At 43.8% G+C, this 23,295-nt stretch overlaps 1 protein-coding gene and 1 long non-coding RNA gene across 20 annotated transcripts in view; one reads left to right on the top strand and one right to left on the bottom strand.

Annotated features, from left to right (window-relative positions):
* STRBP (spermatid perinuclear RNA binding protein) overlaps positions 1-23,295 on the bottom strand; it is a 65,583-nt gene that overhangs the window by 15,641 nt on the left and 26,647 nt on the right. For 6 of the 13 annotated variants that reach the window (XR_010435419.1, XR_010435420.1, XM_064676575.1 and 3 more), the window contains exons 5-17: positions 22,141-22,285; positions 16,674-16,768; positions 16,155-16,250; positions 15,339-15,450; positions 14,672-14,769; positions 14,132-14,243; positions 13,330-13,422; positions 12,242-12,441; positions 10,121-10,279; positions 9,217-9,351; positions 8,641-8,781; positions 7,980-8,103; positions 6,112-6,156 (exon numbers count right to left, since the gene is read on the bottom strand). Coding sequence is in view for 11 of the 13 variants with exons in the window: in XM_064676575.1 (XP_064532645.1) it covers positions 6,112-6,156; positions 7,980-8,103; positions 8,641-8,781; positions 9,217-9,351; positions 10,121-10,279; positions 12,242-12,441; positions 13,330-13,422; positions 14,132-14,243; positions 14,672-14,769; positions 15,339-15,450; positions 16,155-16,250; positions 16,674-16,768; positions 22,141-22,285 (1,555 nt within the window). In the remaining 2 variants the exon portion in view is untranslated. Of the gene's footprint in view, positions 1,004-3,185; positions 3,633-6,111; positions 6,157-7,479; positions 7,704-7,979; positions 8,104-8,640; positions 8,782-9,216; positions 9,352-10,120; positions 10,280-12,241; positions 12,442-13,329; positions 13,423-14,131; positions 14,244-14,671; positions 14,770-15,338; positions 15,451-16,154; positions 16,251-16,673; positions 16,769-22,140; positions 22,286-23,295 lie in introns of those variants that run through there. The other 7 variants (XM_064676578.1, XM_064676579.1, XM_064676580.1 and 4 more) reach the window with 7 other exon arrangements.
* Positions 1-23,295, top strand: part of LOC135424919 (uncharacterized) — a 63,644-nt gene that overhangs the window by 15,002 nt on the left and 25,347 nt on the right. For 6 of the 7 annotated variants that reach the window (XR_010435423.1, XR_010435427.1, XR_010435424.1 and 3 more), the window contains exons 3-5: positions 2,840-2,929; positions 15,570-15,721; positions 18,553-18,665. This is a non-coding gene — a long non-coding RNA (uncharacterized LOC135424919). Of the gene's footprint in view, positions 1-2,839; positions 2,930-6,581; positions 15,722-18,552; positions 18,666-23,295 lie in introns of all 7 variants that reach the window. The other variant, XR_010435425.1, reaches the window with a different exon arrangement.

The raw sequence follows: 23,295 nt of genomic DNA, 5'->3' as shown, positions 1-23,295 counted from the left end.
AGGTCCGGAGAGAATGAGAATAAAGTGGAATTAACCTGCTGAAAACTGCTTAGAAGTCTTAAGCTGCAACATATAGATGTTCCAATACCATTTAAAAAAACATTCACCTTTCAATTATTGCTGATTGACAATCTCAAAGTATCAACATACAAATATTCAAGAGGAAAAAAACCTCAGTAAATTTAGAGCAGCAAAGTTTTTTGAACTGGATGTTTCCCAAATACTGTGTTTTCCTATCATTTGGTGATGGTTTTTAAGAGACACAAAAGCAATCCACTTGACTTTCCAGTTTAGGCCTACCCTTTTTGTGCCTCATATCAATGATGTGGGGAAGAGAGAGAGAGAAGATATCATTTAGTTACATTTTGGAAAAAAATATATATTCTGTTTTTTTCTTCTACCTTTTTGCTACATTTCATGTCTGCTGACATGCACAATGGTACAAAGCACTGCTGCTTCAGGAGGGACCATTGCACGGCTCTGTAGCAACTTGGATAGGAGACATGCAAATACAGCAGAGTATTAAAATTCAGAGGGTGGAAGCCCAGGCAGATGTCACTGCTTGAAGCAGCACTCGGCCCGGATTGTGCCTTGGTTTGGTGGTTGGTTTCCCCCCCCCGACACACCAGTCTTTCCCTTTCAGTGTAAAGAAATAACCAGAAGTATATACACATCTATTGCTATGTACCCAAAGAGAGGACTGTGGCTTGGACTAAGTATTGCTTTTTGTTACATGGAGCAAAGTTCAAGAAGTGAGAAAAACACTTTAAAAAAAAAAAAAAAAAAGAAAAAAAGGAAAAAAGCTCAGATTCCATGTCTGAAGTTGAGAAACCTCAAAAGGAGCCACGTTTTTTCTTGCTTTTAAGACATGTACAAAATGCCATTTGGAGCCACACAACCTGATGGTTCTAGAAGTCAGAGAAGAAATCTTGAGGGCCCAAGTGAATAATAAAAGGTGCGATGCTGAGAGGCTGGCAATAGGGACTGTCAATGAAAAAACCACCTACAGTGGGAGAAGAGCAGAGAAGCAAAAACCTCACGTTAATTGCTGAGACTGGCTGAGGCTAAAGCTCCATTTAAATTTCTCTGCTCTTTCAGCTGCAAGTGGAATTTTCATTGTAAAATGGGCACTTTGAATTCTTTGAAGGTATTGAAACATCTAACACTTCCAAGGTTACCACTTTCTAAACAAAGAACTGACAGCTCATTCATATTTTCAGTAAAGCAGAGAAATGTAAAATATGCAGCAAGGGGGCAAGTTTACAATGTGGTTAGTAACTCCCAACAAATGACAAAAAGTAAAAAATGACTTCTATAAATCGTCTGAAATGACTGCCATCATGTTGGAAAAGAGCATAGCGCCCTTCTTGTCTTTGAAATAAGAACAAGTTTTTGGCTTATGAATGTTCATGGTATAGAATTGGTTCGCAGAATATTTTGTTTGAAATTTTACAAAGCTGGGGATTCAGGAAAAAAAAAAAAAAGAAACTACAAACAGTTGCCAATTAGGGGAACTCCAAAAGGAGGGGGGGGGGGGAAGTGTGTGGAGGAAAGATTCCTTTAATGAATATTTGATTAACAAAAATGGGCTCTGATCAGCCATGCTTTTTCTGCTCCGTGATGGCTTCCTTTCATCCATAGGCCAGCAAACCAGATCAGTGATTTCTGAGCACCTCAATTTGGGTCCATCCCCAGGCCCTGCTCTGCTCCCCCTGCCGCGGGGGGACACGCCAGGCTCACCCCTCCTGGCCAGGAATCTACGTCTTATTAAAGTACCACCAGCACCAAGGGCGGGAGAGCTCCGGCAGAAGGAAACCCAGTGAAATGGAAACACATTCCTAAGCACAAATACTTAGCTTAAGAATAACAGCTGCAGTTAATTCCAAGGAAAGCAGCTTGTTCTGTAAGACACCCCTTATTCAGCTTTTCTAATATTTCTTTCCCTCTAAAGGGGGTGTGGGGGAGGAGGAACTTTACGTTGCTTTAAGCACTGGTTTTACACCCTTGTCACATACAAAGCTCCCCCTGCCTCAGCAGCAGAGTCTGTTAGAGAACAGGGGATAAAGGCAAATCTTTGGAAGAGCAGGAACTAAAGCCAGCCTATGGAAAAGCAACGGGTGAGGGCTGAGGAGAGAGTGCAACCAACAACGCTGCTGATTCGTGGGGTGATACCTTAATAAAGACCACTGGAATCCCTCATCAGAGCCCACAGCAGTCCACAATCCATGGAGACTCCAACCGTGGAGCTGGGGCCTGTCCTGGAATTTCAGACAGGTGCACACACTCCTCATGGAAAGGAGGATTCTTTGGGTTTGAGCACCGACTCTTAGAAAGTACTGGCCTATGGCTGAAGTGTGTCACTTTTCACAGCAGCACTCAACAAGAACTGGGACAATTAAATAGCAAGTTTTCATGGGGACCTTGTTGCTGCTTTAGATTCTTATAAATGTAAGGGGGAAAAGGAGAACCTTTGGTTTAATACACAATTGACAACTAAAATGCTTTCTGTAGAAATGGTGGATGGAAAATCAAGGGTGGGCAGACAATCTCAAAAGTGAAGAAGGCCACAAGAACAAGTGTGATTTTTTTTTTCTTTTTTTTCCTCTTTTTTTTGGTAAAAACAGAAAAGAAAGGAAAAGAAGCAGCTTTTGAGCTCTGAAGAACCTGATTGTAACATTAGTGTGTCCTTTCTCTGGGCAATACGGGCGTAACGTGTGTCCCTGGAATTGCATAACAAATCCTTCTGTGGGAACTTCCTTTGTTAATACTTGTTTCACAGAATGCAGCCTTATACAGAGACAGCCTAAGATTAATTCCCTTTGTTTTGTTTGTTTTTCAGCATTTTGTGTACGAGTGAAAAGTCTTCTTGGATAATTAAGACTGTGTCTAAAGTCACAGTTACAGTATGCTGATCTATAAGGAAACTCAGGTACTGATGCTTAACTATAAAAAATAAGATAAAACAATATTTTAACCCAGATTTTACTAAGTTTATTACACACCATAATATTTACAAAGTTAAATGTTAACTGTAAAGTTTCTATCATGTGGGTTTGTTTTTTTTTTTTTTTTTTAAATTTTTATTTTTGTTTTTTAAAGAACTATGCCCTGCATTTAATAACCCTACAGCAAGTACAGGTCATTAACTGAGTCTGTGTGACTGCATTAGGAAACAGGCAGTACTCTTGTGTTACAACAAAACAGTTTATTTGTGATCAGTGTTTTATATTCTATACATCCTTCACAAATTTAATTTTACATAATCGGATACTTCATTTAAAACGTAAGATTTAAGCTTCTAGTTCTTCCCTATAACAGAAGGCTGGTATAAGTTATTTGAAAATGAGGTAACATTTCACAGAACATTTTTTTCAAGTTTTAGAGAACTAAATTTGCATTTTGTTAAAATCAAAAAGTAGGAAAAAGATGTTTCTTTACAAATGACTTTGCTCAAGTATGTGTTCAAAGAAAACAGGATAAAAAGGCTTTTTTTTCTTCTAACATTCTGTACTGTACTGTGTTGTTCAATCAATAGGAATTAGCTTCTGCCATTTGCTAAAAGAATGAGTAGTGGGGAACGGGGTAAGTTGGGAATTTCATAACTGGTAACAGAACCATTCTCTTGGGTAAACCTACAGAGAGAAGAAAGGGAGAGGACTCCAAATAAGTTCAGCAATCCAAGAAAGTCAGATAAGAGCTTACAGTAGTGTTCTCATTAACCTTTTCCAGATCAGTCAGTCAATGGGATTTCAGGGTGCAGAGTCCCGTGAACAGTAACACTTCACCACTTTGCACTATTTCAGACAGATGGTTGGCTTAAAGTCTGCTTTTATTTTTGTCCTGGTGTTTGGTAAAATTAAAGGAAGTGATATTCTCAAGAGCAGAGTGTGTATTTGGACTTGAAGCTCTACTTCATGGTCTTTATGGTAATTAATCTCTACTAGCTCGTTCTGAGTTCATTTCACAGGCCAGTTGCAACTGCAGATATTCTAGACAGGCACTGCTGTGCATAAAATACAACTCACAGGGAAACTGTTCAGCAGTTTTGATCAGCTTCCAGATAGGTCAGCCAAAAATCAAGCACCTACAGTAAATTCTGCATCTGCTTCCTTATTCTGCATTCCCTCTCCTGTATTGAAGTGGCAAATCTGGAAAGATTAACATCTGCCTGATTTCATGATTATTTTAGAGTTCTTGTGGCCTCACAAACTTCTGCACAATTAAACGTTTGTTTGGTGTTTTAATCTTGCCTATTTAAATTCTAGTATTTAACCTATGTATCCATTTAGAAATCACAAAGCAGCAACAGCAGGTATTCCAGAGCACCAGATGATCAAAGTGAAGTTTCCCAACATGCAACAGCTTACAAAGGCAAAGAGACATGTTTACCTTACAGCCAAAAAGCATTATCCCAGAACTTTGCATCACAATCATAAGACATTAAGAACAGAAACTCTTTATGTGAAAAATGGGGGCATCCAATTCCACAACGCTTTGAAGTCAGTGGTATGTCACATATACACAGCTAAGTGCTTAAAATCCAGCTCCCAAAATAGGCAAAAAGAGGAAAAATCCCACAAAACAGAAGGAATGAATGAAAAAAGCAAGAAAAGCTGCAAGGAAATTTGGTAACAGTTGCATTCCTGTCTGCAGCAGGGAAAGGATTCCACATGTCACAGTGTGTCACTGCTTGTAAAAATACAGACATGCAGATGCCACTCATCCTGGTTATCCTCTGAGACTGTTGCTTGGAAAGAACCAAGGGGATTTTTTAAAAATCCATACCCTAAACTAAATTTCCTTTCATTTTTCCCTGAGGAAACATGTAGCTGTTCCTTGTGTGATGCACCACAAAGGACAACACTCCACGGGACAGCCCTGCTGCCAGCTGCCCTTCTGTCAGAGCACGTGGCCAGTCAGCAGGTCTAAAACTGGAGAGGTTTGCTCCAGTTTTGAGAGGAGAATTCCACACTGAGTGCAGCCCGTGGGCCCATCCTCCATCCCCTTTCAGTACAGAATTGGACCAGCTGGTCCCAGTCAGGCAAAACAAACACTTTCCATAAAGCAGCAGCATTCTTCCCTTCTTAGAGCTTGTACTGCTGTAAAAGTCATGAAACCAACATTTCAAAATATTCTGAACTTTTATAATAGTATCAGGGGAGTTGGCATTGCCCAAGTGACACAGATTTGGGAGGAATAAGCACTGCAAATGCTAAAAAGCCAAAGTGCAGGCCTTGAAAAGTGCTGGCCATTTGAGCAGCAGGCTGTGAGCAGTCCCTGCCATGGGACAGGCTGCTGGGACTGGTGCTGGGGGGCTCAGTTGTGTGTGCCAGGACATATCACTGACTCCAAACTGCTCTGCTCCCATTGCCACATAAACCTCATTCAAAGTAACCAAAAGGGCCGGTTAGAGGAATGCATTGTTAGTCCAGCGTCAAACAAGCCAGTGGGGAGGGAGAAGCCAAGTTAAGAAAAACCCTTCCATCACAGCTCTCTGGTCATCAGCTCATTTTACAATCTCCATGAAACCAGTGCTTTGCCAGCCTAATATCACACGTTTCATAGTAAAAAGCATTGTGGCAAATGACCATGTCCTGGCTGCCTTCAGTCTGATCACTAACAGTCCAAGCAACCCAAACCCATCCTGTTGTCCCAAGCAGTGGTGGTTTAGCCTGTGGGGGTGTATTTGCCCATAGCCTTCACAGAGTTGACAGCATTAAGGGAGATTTGTCCACAAGCCACTTACACTTGGGGACAAACATTTCACCAATGTTACTGTAATGCCACTTAGCTAAATGTGGGTCAGAGGTGCTGAAATAGGCCCTTCGGTAGTCTTTGAATGGAGCACGGGTTGGCTGTAAAAAGTAAGGGAACTACTTCCACTGGGTTCCAGTATAAAGGGAACAGGCAATTAGAACAAGCAGTCCTTCCACAGACCAGGCAAAGCAGAGGCAAAAAGCTACTCCAACCAAAAAAGAACCACAAGGTTATGGCATAAGAGTGTTTTGTCATGGTTTAAGAGCTTTAATCTCTCTGAGTTTCTCCTGGCCCTGGCCCCCGTGGACGGCCCCCCCCGTTGTGCCCGGGGTGTTACTGCCAGTGTGTACCTACCGTAGGCTGGCGCCGCTGTGCTGTACCCATACGGTGCTCCATAGCCTGCAGGGAAACACAGACAGGGGTCAGGCACACCTGCACCCTGCAGGGCACTGCAGCAAAGACAGACACCAACACCTGGAAGTGCTGTGGAAAGAACCAACATCCTGTGCAGTGGCCTGAAGAACAAGCTACTCTGGGACTTCCTCAAGCCTCAGCATCAGAGTTAAATTCCCTATTTCCTTTCCTCAGCATTTTCTTTTCAGCTGAATCCCTCAAGTCTGCACTGTCAGAGCACAGAGTTGGCATGACCCAGACGTCCCGTATTTGCTTATGTGCTTCCTAAAACACAAGTGCAGTCTATGCACAGAACAGTCATTTTCCTAAATTTTCATTATAAAGAGGGGAGTGCTGGATGCCTGTGACAAATGCCACATCCCCATTGGTAAAGCTCCTGTGAATTTTGCTTTCTCTGCCATTTCACGCAGACAAAGTTCCCCAGAGGACACCTGAACACCTCCACATAAACAGAGCAGGATCGTTTTCCCCCAGAGAGCAAAGTGTGACTCTGGAGCGGGACAAAAAGCAGCAGAGATAACACCAACATTGGTCACTACATCTCAGTGGTTCGTGGAGGCTCTACAGGGGTTTTTTCTGTTGAGATTGCTTGTGTCATCACAAAAAGCAAGAGATTTCTGACAAGAATAGAGGATGGAGAGAAATAATCTGTGAAGGCCAAGGCCAATAAAAGCTTAACTGCAGCAACTGGGAAATTAAACTTATTTCTGGAGTAATTCCACACTGGCAAGAAGCATGCCCCTGGCAGGTTAAAGTGTCTCATAAATGACTCCTCAGGCAGACAGACAGTTCCAAAAACAATGTTAACAGCCATTAAAAATGAATTACTGGTTTTTAATATTTAAAATGACATGACCATACAGGAACAATGAAGACGGCAGGCTGCTGACTGTGCCAGGAAGGAAGGCTCCCAAACAACAGGGCTGTGCTGTTGGCACACTGAGCTGCTGGAGGGTGTAATTAGTGCTCATGCTGTAATCTGAAAACCTGAGCATGAGGAATGTAAGTGTTATTTTCTGGAAGCTACTGGATTTGCTTTGACTAAGGCATCTTCAGCATCTCATTCTTACAAATCTGTGGTCCTTAAAACAAGTGAAAATAATGTCTGGATTCCCCTCCCTGTCATCTGCAAACCTTAGGCATGTTGTAGAGTCACAGAGAAAATGCACTTTGAAAAGTAAGGGGAAGGAGAAAGTGTCCGTTTTGTTAACTTTTTCTTGGTTGAATGTGAAATGGGAACGAGAAGCCTTTGGACTTCCAAAGCAGTTTCTTCTATCAGAACAATGCATGACTCCACATCAGCCAGAGTATGAACAGAAATTCCTTTATTTTTGGCCACCACAGAAGCTACTGATAGATGCTTCCAGGTGCAGTTCATTTAGAAAGTTTCTGGGAGCTCAGGGACTCTGGAGCCTCCCGACTTCATGTCCACAAGGGTTTCTTGGGAAGGCCACTCCTAATGCTAAACAGCACATGATCCAGGAGGTTCTTAGGTAGGAAGAGAGTTTTGGGAATTGTGCCATGGCAGTGAACTATGAAGAAGACAAATCATAAAATAATAAAGCCAGGAAAGGCATTATGCCCATAACTGTGCTCTGTGCACACCAAGCTTCAAGTTGTACACTCATTTTAAAGGACACGCACTGCCAGCTTTCCATCTCTTTGATTTATTTAGAGCCCCATGAATTCTGCCTTCTGCTTCATCTCAGATGATTAAAGAAATCACTTACACAGGTGACTGACACACATGAAAAAGAATGTCCTGGCAGACAAAAATCAAAGTATCAGCTCTGAGTGTGGTGCCTTACCTGGTGTTATGTATCCAGTAGCAGCAGCTGCCCCGACAAATGCCCCTCGTGTTAAAGCACCTCGTCCTCTGCCTCGAACAGCCTGGACTGCTGCAGAAACAGCTGTATTGACAACCCCTTTAGTCTGCCCAGAGTGACAAAAAATAGCAGTTCAGAGAGTGAAAGTGTTGCTGGAATACAAGGCCACCTGCATTAAATGACCCCTTTCAGAGAGCTCTTTAACATGCCAGATGTGCCAGGCTGGCTGGGCGCGGGCTGGAGCAGTCTGTGCTGGAGGCTGTGACTGACAGGAACACGGCAGGCCCCTTGCCCGGGCACTGACTGCAGAGCCCAGCAGTTCCCTCACCCACACCCCGTTATTTACCTCACATTTGGTCAGCACTGAACACCACTGGCTTCTGACCCTCTCTCTGCTGCTCCTCCCTGCTCTTTTCCCACCTCCTTACAAGCTTCCTCTCCTCAACCTACAGCACTGTCTTGGCTTCTGTCTTACCCTCCTGAACCCACTGCAGCAGGCCAGGATTTCACCCCAAAGACAAACAACCACCTCACAACAACACCAGCCTGTGTTAACCTTACTTTACTAGAATGTTGCCTCCTGTATCAAAAAACAATCCAGAGCTGGGATATCAGAGTCCAAAAAGCAAGTAACAATTCTTACCTGAGGAAGAATCTTCTTCTTCTTGTTGTTTGCTGCATTAGGCCCAGAAAACAGTTTTTCAAGTGCTGCTAATGCAGCACTTGCTTTTGCTACCTTCTTGTTTGGGCCTGCACCTCTGAACTTCTGCCCATCTACTTCTACCTGAAAATTGAGACATGAGTTTATGCCTAGTATTGATCTCTGGGAATACCATACTGCACCCACTGGGCTGAGGTGCCACCCACAGAGAACCTGAGGAGGAAAAAATCCTCTTGTGTTTTATGTGACAAATTTCCATTCATTCTAGATATGAAGCTGGTAAAGGATACCAGGGTTATCCTGGGAACTAGTGTATCCCATATATACTGGGAATCTGGAAACCACAAGTGCAATTCAGAGAGGAGCAGTATCTATTGGATACTGGATTTAGCCCATCCCCTGGAGCTTTCCTTGACAGGAATCCCGTGAGGCTCCCCTTGATTTCATCAATGCCTTACAGACCAACATCCTTGCCTGCACTATACCCTGAACTGCAGCAGCAAGGGGCTCTGACCCATGGTAATGAACCCCCCCCAACTGCAGCTCTGCTGCACTCACCTCCATCACAAAGCGCTTGTCGTGGCTCCCCCCGGTCTCAGAGATGAGCTCGTACTTGAGACCTCTTCTCTTTTCATTGAGCTCCATCACCGGGTTTTTGCCACTTGCTGTGAGTATGGGACCCTGAGTTCTTACCTAGAGAGACATTCAGGGTGTTACTTTAGAGCCTTTATCTCTTCAAAAGGCGGCCAAAGCTGCGCAGACCTGTATCCCAGGTAACACTGCCTGGCTGCAGCAAGACGTGCTGTGCTGGCAGAGCACGTGGGAAGTCTCTGAAGAAGGGCAGGAGGACAGACAATGGTGTCAAAGAAGTCACAGCTGTTTGTTGGCGAGGGCAGTGTCCTCATGGCCTGGTCTGGTGCCTGCACAACCTGAACTTGGAACTGCAACCCTGAGAGAATGCAGAGCTAAAGGTGGGGCCGGGGTGTCAAGTTCCTTGAAAGGGAAGGCTTTATCACCAGAGGACAGACTGGCCTTCCCAACCCTGCACACGTCTCTGCTCTGTCTAATTACGGCCTGGCACTGCCCAGCTCTGACTGAAGGAGTCTCATACCCCGAGTCACGTGTGTCAGCAGAAATATCTGTTACTGTCTGGAGAGCAAGGAAGGTAAAGCTGAGATCTCAGCACACCAGCGGATCAGCCTGCAATGGAATGCTCTCAGCCTCGGTTACAAACAGGGCAGTTGGGTTTAAAACACTCCCTTTCCCTGGAAATTTCTCAGTGGACTAAACATGTATGTGATTTGAGTTATCCATGATAACACACCCTCTGGAAATTAAGTGTCTCCCAAGTTAAAAAATTCACGTTTTAATATCTTGACAAGAACAGGAAAAAAACCCAGTAAAAAGCAAAAACCCAAAGCCCACATCTCTCTGTCACTTGTACCTTCCAGGCAATCCTCACCTCTAGGGTAGCAGAGGTGTCCGCTGTGGAATTTCCAGTATTATTGCTTGAGATTGAAGACGTAGTTTCATTTTTACCTTCAGTATCTGATTTTTCATCAGAACTCACACACTCCGCATCTGCATCAAAACCAGTGGGATACCCCATGGCTTGTAAAACCTACAACAGAGCCCCGGGAAATGAACTGTGACAGAGGCAGCGGACAGGAACAAATACAAAGCTGATCACAACACCAAAAAACATCCACCATACACTTAATACAAGCAGATTGCTTAGAATGGTAGTTTTCTCCTGTTTGAAATGGAGATAACCATTTCAATGGATATCAGTGGGGAATACAGTATCAATGGGGAAAATAATTCCAGGTTTCCAAAAGTGGAATCAACACAAACAAGAATTTTAGTCTCAAAGATAGCAATTACTCATGAGCATCATAAGTATCTCGAGAATTCCTTGTAAAATAAGAGATTAAAGACACTGTTTAAAAGCCCAGTCACACATGATGTTTCCCCTCTCTGTGTCTATGGACAGATCAGGAGATGGACTGTGGGGCAGACAAGGCAAACAGTCTTGTGAGTATTAAAACCTTGTACAAGATGGTACTTCTGGAGCTCAGTTCCTTCAAAAACATGCTCCACTAGCAAGGCCAGCCTCTCCCTTCACCAGCTTCCTGACCCAGCTGTGCAGAGCTACCAGACTAAAGGAATCTGAGAGGAACCTGAAGCTCTGCTGAGAATTTAGTCCCAAGAACAAAGTCTGCAAAAATCACTTTGTTCCAACCCTCAGCTGAGAACTGCACAGGTAACCCCAGGCTCAGCTCCCATGCCATCGGGGAACATCTGGCTGCATTTTCAGGGCTTCTACATTTTAAAGAGGTCAGATTAGAAAGTGAAATGGTCACATTATTCCCTCTTATAAGAGTGGGAAGGCAGGGCCTGGATCTGCTAGGAAAGGAAAGACAGAAAAACAGCAAGTCTCTACCACACCACCCATTTCCTCTTGGCTTGAATCGTGGATGTTTTGATGTGTAAATTTAGAGAAAATGGAGCTGGGTCGGCACCAGCACAGATCTGGCTGATGCAGAGAGGTTCAAGGGCAGAGCAGTCACAGATTTTCAGGGCAAGTGGGTTTTTTGGGCCTTTTTTTAACAATTGCAGGGAGGGAGGCAAAATAAAAAGAATAAGGCAGAAGGTCTGGAAGGACACACATGCAGAGAGCTACTTTTCCTGGAGGAACAACACATGCCCTCAGATACTTCTGGACACTTTGAACTTGAAAGCACATAGGACAATGGGATTTTGAAAACTGAAGTCAAAGGAAAGCAGAAAGTTGCCAGATGAAGCTTCTGAAAAGGAAATTCTTGTTCAAAACAAAACAAAGCACAGAACACAGATGGGCCTGTTCCTGTCAGAGCTGCAGTTCTGTTAACAGAGGTTTTTTCACAGAACCACTTAGGTTAGAAAAGACCTGTAAGATCATCGAATCCAACCATTGGTTACCCCAGCCCTGCCAAGCCCCCACTGAACCACGTCCCCAAGCACCACATGTGCGGGATGCTCACACTGGGTGTTCCAGTCTGCCACTGCTGTCATGTAGAGCACCCCCAAGAAGAACAGCAGGTTGACTTGTCCCAGAATGAGACCACAGTCCTAGTGGAAATTTGACTGGAGACCCATCATTTACATCCACTGCTCCTCCCAGTACACAAAGGTACTTTCAGACACTGAGGCCAGGAAACAACTCCATCTTTCCAGGTACTCACAAGCCAGGAATGGACAGAAGGAAGGGGAGAAAGAGGGAGCCACCAGCATGCTGTTTCCAAACCAACATAGGAAGGAATAGAACAGAACTCAACTGAATCCCCCCCATCCAGGACTTGACCACCACATTCAGTCCATTGCAACATGAGCTGACCTGCAGAGCCCTGGGAAGTTCTGCCCCCCGACAGCACAAAACCAGTGATGCTCTTTGAACCATGCCCAGCCATGTTTAAAGCACACAGGAAGCAGCTCAGCTTCATCCAATGTTTTTTAATTTTGAGGTTTCATATTACTAGTTCTATTCACATTTCATACTCTGTCCCAAGATCTGGGGTTAGCAGATTACTTGAGGCTGCCTTACCTTCACTGCCACATGGAGCTTGGCTGTTTTCTTAGAAGGTCCTGATGCTTCATAAGTCGTACCATCAACATCTACAGACATTGTGAAGACTGGGGCATGGACTGGACCAGACTGTGACAGCAGCTTATACTGAAGCCCTGGCCTGATTTGGTTCAGCCTCATCAGAGCATTCATGAGATCTATTGCTTTACTATCTAGTACTAGTACAAGATAGTAGAAAGGGTGGGGGAAGGAGGGGGAAGGAAAATGAACAAAACAAGATGAACAGAAAAATGAAACAGTTTGCATTTCAGTGCCTTCTGTTTGTATCAAGGAGCAAAACCACCCCTTGGCCTCTCAGAGGTTGAGGAGAGCCATAATGCTGTTAAGGCTTTAATAAGATTATTTATATCATTTAATATAAACTATAATATTTAATATAAACTATATTATTTAATAAGTCTAATTTGGGGTAGCAACTATAATTACCCGGTTTTTATATTAACACAACTCTTTTGCAGCTAGCTGTACTCTTCCTGGCTGCTGTAAAAGGAGTAACAAGTTTTATAGGTAGTGGGGAACAAGGTCCAGAGCTGGCACCCAGGTAGCACAATGCAAATGGCCCCCAGAAGGACTGGATCCCAGCAATGCCAAGAGACTTCCAGTCTGTGCCTATATGCAACATTAACGTTTTGTAGATCAAACATTTTATTTTTTTTTTGTGGGAGGTCTTGGGAGACCAGGAAGGGTAATAATGCAGAGTCCAATCTTCACTCAGCAAAGTCAGTGCAGTACTTTGAAAAACCCACAGTATTGGGACATTATCAATAAAAACCCTCAGCTGCTTGGACAACTTCAATTCTAGTGTAACTTGATGGGTAATCCCAGTTAAAAATGCAAATCATTCAGTTAGTAAAACATGTCAGGGGAAATTCAGATGCACAGTAAGAGATGTGTTTGACATTCCAAATGCAGGGTGATAGAGACAACATCTTTTTGTTCCAAAGACTTTTTCACATGCTCTACCACACCAACACAGAGAAGCTTTTAAAGCAGCTCCCCCTGTACAATAGATCTTTGAAAACAGAATGGAGAAGTGCTGCACTTACTTTTCCTCAGATTACGCTTCATCTTTTTATTTGGATCCTTGTCATCCCCGACACTGTCTTCAAAGGGTCTCTTCAGAGCAGACGAGCCTGTACCTGGGGTATAAAGTTCCTTGTAATATGGATATGCCATTAGAAAAACAACATTCCACAGCAGGAGTCTGATTAGTCCCACACGGTTCCTTGCTTGTTTATAGTGACAAGAGCTCATCCATCAGTCACAGCTCTCTTATTGCTGCACAGAAGCCAATATTGGTTTACTGCTCAGTGCACCAGGCCAGGCAGGATGTCTGTGGCCAATACCAGGTGGGAGACAAGCCCTGCAAACCTGCAGGGCTGTTTTCCACAGTTACTCTTAAGGCAAGAACTCCACCAGTATTGTTTTTACAAAAAATACAAGTGGAAATTTATTCTTATTAGATGTATATTGTTTTCTAGGAAGAATCCTTGGGTAATTCTTATTATGGACACTCATTATATGCTTCTGACAGTTTACAGTCTTTACTTCCAGCATAAGAATCAAACACTACTTCTGCTCTTTGGATGCCAAAGGCCTTCCTGGTTAAAGAAATTCATCAGCTATATTGTAGCAGTACCCCTACTCCTCTCTTGGTATTTATAGAGAACAGAAATTCCAGATTTTCTCCTAACTATGAAATATTTTTTAAAAAAAATCACCCCACATATAACACCAAGAAAAGCCTCTACTTCACATTCACAGCACATAACTCAGGAACTTCACCCATTCTAAATTAACCCCTAGTTTACTGCCCAATCAGTGATTTTTGGAACAAATGATACCTACCTTCTTTGTCAGTTACTGACCAGGAATATTTCTGAAATGACTTATTGGATGGGAGGGGATCCATTTCCAACACCTTATAGATCTGCCCAAAGGCTGATAGTCTGAGGGCATGCTGCAGGGGGAGAGGAGAAACAGGGGTTACATCCCAGCAGGACTGCACATCAGCTGGCCAAGTTTGTAGATAAGTCTCTAGACACAAACCCCCTCCTCTGAGGAGGCAGCTTCTCCAGCTGGGGAGAATGGCACTGTCCAAAAACGTGCAACTGGTTAATTCCTGGCACACAGGGTGCAGGGGCTCCTCCCTGAGGGGAGCCCACCCAGGGCTCTGTGCCACGGGCACCGAGGTGGGATGTGAGCAGGGCACAGGCATCTCACTGCCTGAGGGGACTCACACACTGAACTCCTGCACTCCTGAACTGGGGTTAACCTGGCCAGGGTAGCACCCCACAGGAACTGCCAGGACTGCCATGGAATAAGTTCCCCTGGCAGAGGAGAACTGAGCTGCTCTCCCTGCTGCAGTCCATCTGCAGGGTGTCCTACCTGGGCACTGTGTGTAATGGCTTCTTTTTGCTGCACTGTCATGTCAGACAAAGCGTCCGTGGGCTCGCGCTCGCAGGGGTCGTGCAGACCCGGCCCTCCTGGCGGGGAGAGAGAGGCAGAGGGATTACTGGGAGGAAAGAGAAGCAATATGGAAACAGGGGCTGACAGGGAATGCTGAAGGCTGGCACTGGCTGCTGCAGAGTGGGGAGCACACCTTCTCCAGCAGGGAGTCAGACCTCGTACAGAGCAAGCTGACCCTGAGGTTTTAATCCTTGCAGTACTGGCCAGAGAACTTAGCAGGGTAACGCTGCACGTGTGTGATAACATGAACTGAAAGCAGTAGGTTTAAAAATAAAAAAATCCAAATAATTTGGACAGCTACATAGTCTATTTATTTGTAACCTCTTAATGAGATCGGGGTTAATTTACACACGTTCCTTTCGTCCCCCATTAACCTCTCCTGCAGTGGCAGTACTCGTTCACACAGTGACCACCATGCAACCTCCTTTTTTTTTTTATTTTAATTTTACACAAGAAACCATTAGTTTCACTCCACAGCAGATTCAGAGTTCAAGGCAGGCATTTCTCATCTAATCCTACAGCAAGAGCTAAATTTAAAGCTGGCTGATCAACCCCTTGTGTTCCTGGAGTTCATTTGGCCCCTTACCGGGAAGCAGAATTCCAGATGCCAAACACTCCATGACTCGTCGCAACGCTTCCCCAGCGCCCAAAGGTCTATTACAAGTACCTATAGATTTTTCACATATAAGCTCGAGTGGCTAGAAGACATTAAATTACGATTAGTATGGACACAAGGGTAACTGTGACTGCAGTTAAATATGGAGGGGCAGAGGGGAAGAACATTCACATCAGGTGACTCATTTTTAATCCACTACAGGTCTAATGGACAGGCCCATCCCAGAGGAGGCCACATCCTCGTTCGTGGCACACGTCTTTGTCCCCTGCTCTGAGCTGCCTTCAGAGGACACCAACTGCTCTCTGCTGTCTGCCCAGGAAGTGGAAAAGGAGGAGCCTCTCGGGCCAGATCAGGTGAGTGTTCTCTGCCTCTCAGAGGGTTTTCAGAGAGAAACACCATCACCACTGACCTACAGAGTGTTCCTCTCTGGGCACGAGAGCAAACCTGCCCCTCTGGAAGGGTAAGAGCTGCTGGCAGGAGGGGCACTGTCATGGGAGCAGGGTTCTTTTGGAAAGCTAAGCAAGAGGGACTGAAGGCAATGAGTGGATTCTCTTGCAAATGCTCAGGGCTGCGTGAGGCCCACAGCAGTGTGTGTCCTTCCATGGCATCAGTACACGTGACAGACTGAAGGAATACTCTCCTTCGTTTCCCTACACAGGGAGAAAAGGGTAAGGGGTTTAAGGAGGAGTCTCATAGAGGACACTGCTCTCTCCAGTCCAGACATTGCTACAAGTCTCAGGAGATCTGAGACCTGACCTCGTGGCCTTCAGCTCTTTCTGTACTTACCCAGCCTTTCAGTGGTGCCCATGTGGGGACTCTGTTGCACAAATCCCGCAGAATACGAAGGACAATTACACATGATTTTAGTCCATTTGCCCTGGCCTAAAACAAACAAAATGATTCCAATACACCTGCAAAAGCCTGGCCTTCAATTTTGCTTTTCTTTTTAAATGCACAGAGTCCTGGGATAGATTTTTTTTTTTTAAAATTATTATTACTTAATGCTTAATCAGCTTCATGCAAAATAAAAACACTTCTATAAAAGTACAAGACTTGAATTTAGAGAGACATATAAAAAAAGGAAGCGAAATGTCAAGATTGCTTTTGTAGCCTCATGACAACTCTGGACCAGCTGGCTGTCTCCCTGCCACGTTCGCCCTCGCACGGTACAGCACTGGGGTCGGAATTCTAGACCTTTGCTCTAGGAGGGACTAGTCAGAAATTAAAGAGGCATTAAAATTAAAAGTGTCTCAAATTAAACCTCGTAAGGCTACAATAACAACAAGGTAAGAACAAATAGCCAACCTGAAACCATTTGGCGTGCCGCAGAGACGCCAAGGCCTCCAGGCATTTCTGCCTGTCCAATAAGTCCGGAGGATCTTTCATCGCAACATTATCTACTGGTAAAAATGGGATAAAAAGAGACAGATACAATTTGACCAAGGGGTTTCTGTCACAATACAAAAAGAGCGGCAGCATCTCAATGAGATAATAAGACTCCCAGAATTTTAAGTGCACTGTGTTATTTAATTTAAACAAGCCATTAAAAGGTAGTAAATGTGCACGTGTGCAACAGAAGCAAAGGCATTCACTCCTTGTAAAATAATAGTAATAATAAAGGTGGCCACTGCTACAGACAATCTGGGATCTTATTAAAAATGTAGAACACATTTCAGGGCAGAAAATAGCTATATAGCACTTTTTTTTTTTTTCTGTTGGGATGTATTGGGCTTTTTTTCTTCTTCTTTTCCTTCTTTGTGACTTTTATTCCACAAAGGTGGCACAGAATTTCAAAGCTCCTTTGGACAAGAGGAAGATATTCTCAGGGGGGTATAAAAAAAATTGTAATAGAAAGTGAAGTTACATCCATGCAATTGTTGAGAATTCCAGAGAAAAACATTGAATATATTTGAAATAGGATTGCATGGACAGTACTAGCCAGTATAATTCAGCAAAAGAAATACATGGGAAATGCTAGTACAATATTGTAGTTTGATTAGTCTTTCATATAACCAGAGCATATGAAAGAGTGAGAGAGTTTGGTAACTTCCACATCATGAATGGATTCGACAGGAAGTGCCCTCTTGTAAAAATCTGCCCAACAGCAACTGAAATCAACAGAGGAGATTCAAAGATGCATTTGAGAGACAAGACACTGGTATTTTCTGTGCAGGTTTACACTTTTTTCCCCCTTTTTTTCCCCTTTTTTTCTTTTTTTTATCCAGCTTGCAACAAACTGCCTTTAGCAGTCACATTTGAGTCTGTGTTAAGGGACATTATGCATCAGTCCCTTCTTCCCCATTTATTTATTTTAATCCTGAGGAGTTCATAGCATTCAGATTCTCTGGAAACTGTATAATTGACAGATTTTGTACATCTCTGAAATCAGATTACAAAGGTACTAGTTTTAGCTGACATGAGAACACCACACTGGAAGAACTAAATGAACCCATGACTCAACTAAAACCTTGAATATGTTATTTTTCTCTGAATACACCATTACTGTTGACTTAAAAATAAATATACTCTTTTTATTAGTCATAATGGTCTTTAGACACCCTTGCAGAACTGAATGAAATACAAAATCCATTTCAAATGGAAGACTCTGCTAGATAAGCCAAGTCCAGAAGACATTTAAAATACCAGGACAAGGTAGGAGAAAAAAGTACCATCAGTTTGTAGTTGAATTTATTAGTGACATCTTATTGGTGACATCTCCAAGTGCATTTTCAGGGGTTACTTTGAACAGTATTGGCTGCACGAGCAGTTGCACCTTTAATGTTAAAGCTGCCTCCCCTCCCATGCCCTTCCCTGGGAAGGTTGCTCTGGTAAAAGCACTTTATGTTATGATGGAAAAAAGAGCCCAGAGCCAAAAAAACCCCCACGAGTGTAAAACTGAACAGAACCAGTATCTTGTCTGACAGGTGATGGCTGCAGTTCACAGCTGCTGGCTCAAGTGCTATAAGCTTATTTTCTAACCCCTGTGAACTTCGCAGCAGATATTTGCATTGTTTGTTATTGCCCTCATCAACAGCATTCCAGGATTGGGATTAATCACTCCTCTTGTCTCTTTTCCAAATGAAGGCTGCAAAGTCTCAAAGCACTGGATTTCTTTGAGCACAAAAGGTCACTTTGGAACGCAAGATTTGTTTTTAAATTTCCTTTGCAATTTCGTTCTTTCCAGGAGTGACGTTTTGTGGCACGTGATTACTGAACATCCATCTGTGTATTTCTGTGAGGAAACTTCACTGGGACAATATAAACATCTGCTTAAAGCTCAAGTATTGTATCAAACAGGTACTGTCAATGAATGATCAGAATCTTATTTTAAAACGTTAGAAATGGCAAAGGTGACTGACTGCAAAATGATTAATTTTTTGCAATGAACTGGGACTCTAAGTGTTGTACCAGGCTTTGCTAAAGTGTGTTGCAGCCATTGACAAAGTAATTTAATTTTTCCTTTAACTTAAAAACAAATAGAGTAAGTGTCATCTGTCATTCAGGTGAACCAAAAACCTCCTAAGATTTGCTTCAACAAGTTAGAATCATACTTCTCTCTACAGGATTAAGGGTGTTTAGCAAGGTCTAATTTACAAATATCTTGGAGGATTTTGCCAATTGCCAGTTCAGTCCCAGTGTCCTGATGTTGCAGTCAGCCAACTTTTGGGTGCAAGATTCTATTAAACAGAAAGATGAAGAGAACAGGCAGTGAAGAGGGCGAGCGGCTTGCAGCGGGCTCCCTTCGGACCCCTCGGGAGAATGGCATGTTTCTTCATGCTCTGCCAGTCAGGAAAGTGAGACCCAATCGAAATTTCAAATGGGATTGCAAAGCTTTCCTTTTTCTCTTGTAGTTTTAACAATGGCAATGATCCAAGGAGTTTAATAAAGAGTAAGTTGTAAGGCCCTGACGTTAGCTCCCACTGTTTAGCGCAGAACCAATCCCTCGGGAATTCTCTCCCCACTGCTGGACACATTCTCTTCACACAGGAGCTGCCATCTCCAGTCCTTTGCAGCTGTACAAGGAGCCTCATCTTCTCTGGAGAGGGAAGGTCAAGCTCTGGGGCTTGTTGCCCCTCCAGAGGCATTGGCCCCGTGGGAGCCCCACTGGCCACGTGTGCCCGGCCAAGGGTGGCAGAGGCAGACGGGCCGGGCAGTCCTGCTCCAGGAGCAACAGGATCTCAGCCCCACTTTGGGAAACCAATTGTTTGTGATTACATCATTTTGTTGGTACTGTTGGTACGCTCAGTAACAACAACTGATTTGCAAGCTACAAGGTTCTGGTTTGGAAAGCCCAATTTATATTTGATGCTGTGACTAAAAACTCAGTTCCTTAAGGGGTTTAAAATTTAAACTGATGCAAAATGCAGGAATTTTAGGTGCTTGGCTTCTCAAGTCAACATGAGAAAGCAGAGCTTTATGGGTAGCTGTTTGTGAGAAACACTGAAATGCACACACACACTGGGCCACTATTTATTTTTGCTAACAAGCAGCAAAAACAAATAGGACAAACACCACATCTTAAACATGAACACTTCTCCAAAGAGGTGGGGACTGAAGAGAAATCCAGGAATGTTTTTCGATACATTCTGACATCAGGGCATGAAGGCACACACAGCATTCCTACAGAACAGATGGGAGCACTGGGACCGAGGGCCGTTGGCCTGACCTTGCCGTTGGTTAGAGGACAGATTAGTGCTAATCCCACCGACCGAAACCTTGGTCAGTGCCCCGCAGGCTCCGCGCCCGGAGCCGGCTCCATCTTACAGGGAAGATGAAAGGCAAGCTGAGCTGCATTTCGAGCTCCTTCATTCGAAAGAATGCAGGGGGGAAACTAAAAAGTTTGTAAAACTGCATAGGAAGTGTATTTACATTTGGCTGCCGTTGTTCAGGGGTACTGGAAAAACATGGCACTGCTTTGGAGATCAAGGTGTTTTCACCAGTTCCTCCAGTTATTTTCCCTTGATATTAGACATGAAACTTTTTTGGTCTGAATCTAAGTGAAAGTCACCTAAATGTGGTTGGAAGCATTATGAAAAAAAGTATCCCCTCCATTTTGGTTTACTCAGTGACATCTGCACAATGCTTCACACACCTTGAAAAGGAATATAAGTGTTCCCTTGTGATGAATCAGTGTCAAGGAACCTGGGCTTTAAAACAAGATCCATGACCCTGTTCCCTCTCTCATCAGCTGTACAGAATGACACACAGAACCACTCCAAGAGAAGTGATAAAACCAATTTAAGTTTAACAAAAAAATAGTAGAGAACTTTAAAAAATATTTTAGTATACTGAAAACAAAATAGAACACCTACATATTAAGTATGAGAAAGCATAAAAATTCCAATCCCCCTTCAGTCTGAGTTCAGAAGACCCTGGATGTCACTGCTGCAACAGCATCACTTTTTGCAAGAAAATACTTGGGCAGAAGCCTTTGTGCAAAATTGTATCCCCTTGTGGGAACCTCACAAAACCTTCCCCATCAGAATTCATTCTGCACTTTGTGCTCTCCCATCAACATGGATCAGCTGCAGCAGCTCCAGGGCTGATCTCAGCATCTTGTGGGAAGTTGAACAACTAAAGCAATATGCAGTTTATTTTTAATGGCCTTGTAAAGAGCGTGGTTACTAATTTGAGAATAAACAGCCAGTGCAATTAGGGGATCTTTGCCATTCATCTGTTCTGTAAGATTTTCTGCATTCAGCTGCTGCCAAAGTGTTCCATGTCTTTGGAAGGGGATCCTTCCTGCCATCGCCTCCAGCAGAGTGAGGAGCAACTGACCAACATTTCCCGGCCCGTCGGTAGTTCAGGTGGGAGAGGGAGGAAGCAAAGGACTCGTGGCAAGTCTAGAAATGGGAAGAGAGCGACAGGGAGTTCCCTAAGCCCACACGGGCCCAGCTGCCTCAGTTGTCATGACAGAGAGTGGCCAGTTGGTCAAAGGTCTGACATCATCCAGTGGCAAAGTTTCTAGGGATAGGTTTGGGAAGCGGAAGCAGAAATTACTGACAAGATTTAAAAAATACAACAGAGTATGGCTACGTTTGCTCTTCTCTACTGCTCTGGGTTTGTTTCCAACCTCTCTGGTCCTACCAGTGAACATTCCTGTCATGGAATTCCTGTCCAACACGGGCACGGAGTTGTGTCGGACATCACGCCGTAGGGGAGAAGGAATGGAAAGGACTAAGTGACAGTTTTCTAGATCTATTTTGCTCTAAGGACATGAGGTACAATGTTCAATTCAGAAGCAAAAGTGCTGTATCACAGCACCGTAACTTCAATTGTATCCCAGTTAGGAAAATTCCTAAAGCCAGAAACATACACATCATCAACCAATAAAAACTGAGGGCCAGGACGACACACTGGCGAGCTTTGCAGGAGAGGGTTTTTACATAAAAAGAGAAACATTTTTATGAGTTTTTCAAGAAACTACGAACCAATCCCACTTGACTGACTTAGTTTGCAAACAAGACTGTGCAGCACCAGGTGCTCAAGAATTAAATCGCAAGTGTAAAGAAAGGAGAACTGAGATCTGATTGTATGTCAAAGTTAACACTGTAGGAATATTGCTGGCCAATGAAAATTAGGCGTATTTACATGAAGATTAAGTGACTGGTGTCTTTTGAAGGCACAGGTAATGTGATCTATGGTGGCGATAGCCAGTCTAGTCAGTATGTGATGCACAGCTAAAAGCCTGCTTCCCAATTTAACCCTGTGCTGCACAGTCAGGGCATTTAGCTAGAACAGTCTGAAACCCAAGTTAAAACGCTCTGTGTACCTCCTTCCTTCTTCTCTGCTTCATCTCGGATGAGAGGGGACGTGAGTATCACCTTCAAAGTGAGCTTGGGCTCCTTTGTGTTACGGATAACAATAGCTGCCTCATTTACATGCTCCTCCACCAGATACTTCTCTTCTGTAAGTTTCTGAAAGTCACCAACAAAGATTTCAAGAATCTCCCAATCAGCTGGAAGACTGCAGAATCTCTGTGTGTCTCAGCTAGTGAGAAGCCCACAAGACACTGCAATAACAAATAAGGCCTTGCCTTCCTCATTAAAAACCATTTCAAACATTTCTTTTCTAGCCCATACTACAGCTGCCTTACCTTTCGCTCCATTAACATGCATTGTATCCGAGTTCTCTGCAGTGATCTCTGCAGGTCTCTGAGCAGTCCTTTGGGACTCTCTCAACCTCCAGAAGCACAGCGAGAGCCCCAGATGGCTCAGAGTCCTGCAGCCATCCCTTCTGCGTGCGAGTCTGGCTCACAGACCATACGGGCAGAACATGTATCTAATGTCTGTTCCGACTCCTTCCCCTGCTGCATCTGCTCTCCCGCAGCTCCTTTATTGTTGGGAGGAGAATGGCTGAGCATCTGCTCAGGATGAGCCTTCAAAGCAGCAAAGCAGAAGCTGCTGATGTCTCTGTACTGCACTTGCTCCTTTTGTCCACTAATGGGCCTAAACCCTCCTTCCCCCCCAGCACCTGATCCCTGTGCAGAACCTCTCCTGTCCTCCATGCCCAGACAGTTGTAGCGTTTCATGAGTCACAGCCTCATCTTTGCTGTAATCCCCACCATAATTCCCTCCAGGATCTTACCTGCCTGTCCCTTGAATTTATTCAGTCTTCACATCTTTTAATTACATCTACTCTCCTGTTTCATCTCACTGTTTTTGAAGCACACACTAACTTTTGTTCTCACTTTCAACCCTCCTCATTTCATGCCTCACTACAAACAAAATTTACTCTTTAATACTGAATACATCCCTATCATTTTCAAACAAGTAAAATGAACTCTTTACTTCTCAAAAGATCCTTTGCATTTTCAGCTATGGATAGGGCTCATCTGCAGGTACAACATTAGCTCATTAAAACAAGCCCTTTATGTGAGCAAATAAATGGTGAGAACAGCTGTCAAGAATGGTAAAACACAGGGAGA

Source organism: Pseudopipra pipra, chromosome 20, assembly GCF_036250125.1.
Source record: "Pseudopipra pipra isolate bDixPip1 chromosome 20, bDixPip1.hap1, whole genome shotgun sequence".
Lineage (NCBI taxonomy): Eukaryota > Metazoa > Chordata > Aves > Passeriformes > Pipridae > Pseudopipra > Pseudopipra pipra.
The sequence above is the reverse complement of the archived record's forward strand: the minus strand, read 5'-3'. Positions and strand labels throughout refer to the sequence as shown.